General features: G+C 42.8%; 1 protein-coding gene across 1 annotated transcript; it reads left to right on the top strand.

Moving 5' to 3' along the window:
• Window positions 1–381: 381 nt before the first annotated feature.
• Window positions 382–1,320, top strand: LOC107112081 (olfactory receptor 4D1-like). The gene has a single exon (XM_015413151.1). It carries the CDS (start codon window positions 382–384, stop codon window positions 1,318–1,320), a length of 939 nt encoding a protein of 312 aa, XP_015268637.1.
• Window positions 1,321–1,851: the final 531 nt, after the last annotated feature.

Here is a 1,851-nt window from a genome sequence, read left to right as displayed (position 1 = left end):
ACTGTGAGTGATTTAGACACATATATTTGGGGCTTAAAAAAGAGCAGCAGCTCTGAGTCCCACTGTCTTAGGGTGTTTTTCTGTGCCCTTTCTACCAGGTGTCTCTCCCTCCTGCTTATGCACAAGGAACTCTGGGACATGTAGTTCTTATAGAGTTGCCCTCTCCAAATGGATGCTCCCTGGAAGTTCAGTGGTGATGCCTTGTGGGATCTTTGTACAGACTTTCTTTTCCAATGAAGTGGAGAAAAGCCAGGACCAGCTCTTTGTTTTGGGGAACTATTGGGCATCATGTGATGCAGCAGATTTGTGTAGGCTCAATGGAGAAGGGGATATAATGCATAATACTGAACTACATTTCTTGTTTGTACAAATATTTCAGTAATGGATCCAGAAAACATCACCAGAAGAGTAAAAGAATTTCAGCTTCTCGGCCTCACAGCAAACCGTCCTCTACAGTATGTCCTCTTTATGGTGTTCCTCACAGTATGTGTCACAACTTGGTTTGGCAACATTACAATAATCACTGCAGTTATCACTGACCACCGGCTTCGATCCCCAATGTACTTTCTGCTGGGAAATCTGGCCTTCATAGATCTCAGTGAGTCAACAGTCACTGTGCCAAAGATGCTATGGGACCTCACCTTGCAACACAAGGTTATTTCTTTTGATGGGTGCATGGCACAATTGTTCTTCTTTCACTTCACTGGAGGTGCTGTGGTTTTTCTTCTCATGGTGATGGCATTGGACCGATATATGGCTATCCATAAACCACTTCAGTATTTCACTATAATGAACCCTGGAGTGTGTGTAGGACTTGTAGCAGGAGCATGGGTGGGTGGTTTTGTTCACTCTCTTGTCCAAATAGTTCTTATAGTAAGATTACCATTCTGTGGACCCAACATTTTGGACAACTACTACTGTGATGTGCCTCAAGTTATCAAGCTAGCCTGCACTGACACATTTGTTATAGAGCTGCTAATGTTCTCTAACAGTGGGCTTCTCACTATCCTTATTTTCATTGCACTGGTTGTGTCATATACTGTCATCTTGGTCAAAATCAGAGTACATGTCACTGAAGGGAAGACAAAGGCTCTGTCTACTTGTGGTGCCCAGATAACGGTGGTGTGCATCCATTTTGTCCCCTGCATCTTCATCTATGCTCGACCTTTCCAGAACTTCTCAGGGGAGAAGGCTCTTTCTGCTCTCTATACAATTATTACACCAATGCTGAATCCTCTGATTTACACACTGAGAAACACTGAGATGAAGAATGCCATTAGGAGGCTATTAAAAAGAAGTGTCCTTTCAGAGAGAAATTAAGATATACCTTTCCCCTCAGATGATATTCGAGAATGTTGTGGTTGTAGCACAGCCATACTTCATTCTTGTCAGAATTTCTTCACAGATTCTGGAAACCCAAATTACACGTTACGGTGCCTGAATAAAAGTCAATGCAGTAGAAGTTCTCCATTTTAAAAAAACCCTGAATATTTTAAAATCAATACAGTGCACTGTGTAGCTTTTCATATTTATGCCCCCATGTCAGGGTCCCTAGGCAAGTCACACCACACAGGGCTTCAGAAGAAGATAACTGCTTTATTGGTCATTCCAGTACTAAAGAACACATATACAGCTTGGGTCAGAAATAGCCATCAGTATAAGGGCCTCTGACTTATAGTGAAATCAAACATCCCCCCCCCCCATTGAGCTGAAGCCAATGATTATAGTCCACGCGTGCGGGCAAAAGCAACAAGTAAGCAGGCAAAGCAAAAAGCTGTTACTTTCCCAGCAGAATAAAAGCAGCTGGAGACTACAAGGTCAAGCTAGAGATAGTGCATGGTAGCTGGACAG

Source organism: Gekko japonicus, unplaced genomic scaffold, assembly GCF_001447785.1.
Source record: "Gekko japonicus isolate JY-2015 unplaced genomic scaffold, Gekko_japonicus_V1.1 scaffold4612, whole genome shotgun sequence".
Classification (NCBI taxonomy): Eukaryota; Metazoa; Chordata; class Lepidosauria; order Squamata; family Gekkonidae; genus Gekko; species Gekko japonicus.
Note: the sequence above shows the minus strand (reverse complement) of the source record. Positions and strands in the feature narration are given on the sequence as shown.

Coding starts and splice junctions, on each gene's coding strand:
- LOC107112081 (XM_015413151.1), top strand. CDS start 382: ATGGATCCAGAAAACATCACCAGAAGAGTAAAAGAATTTCAGCTTCTC.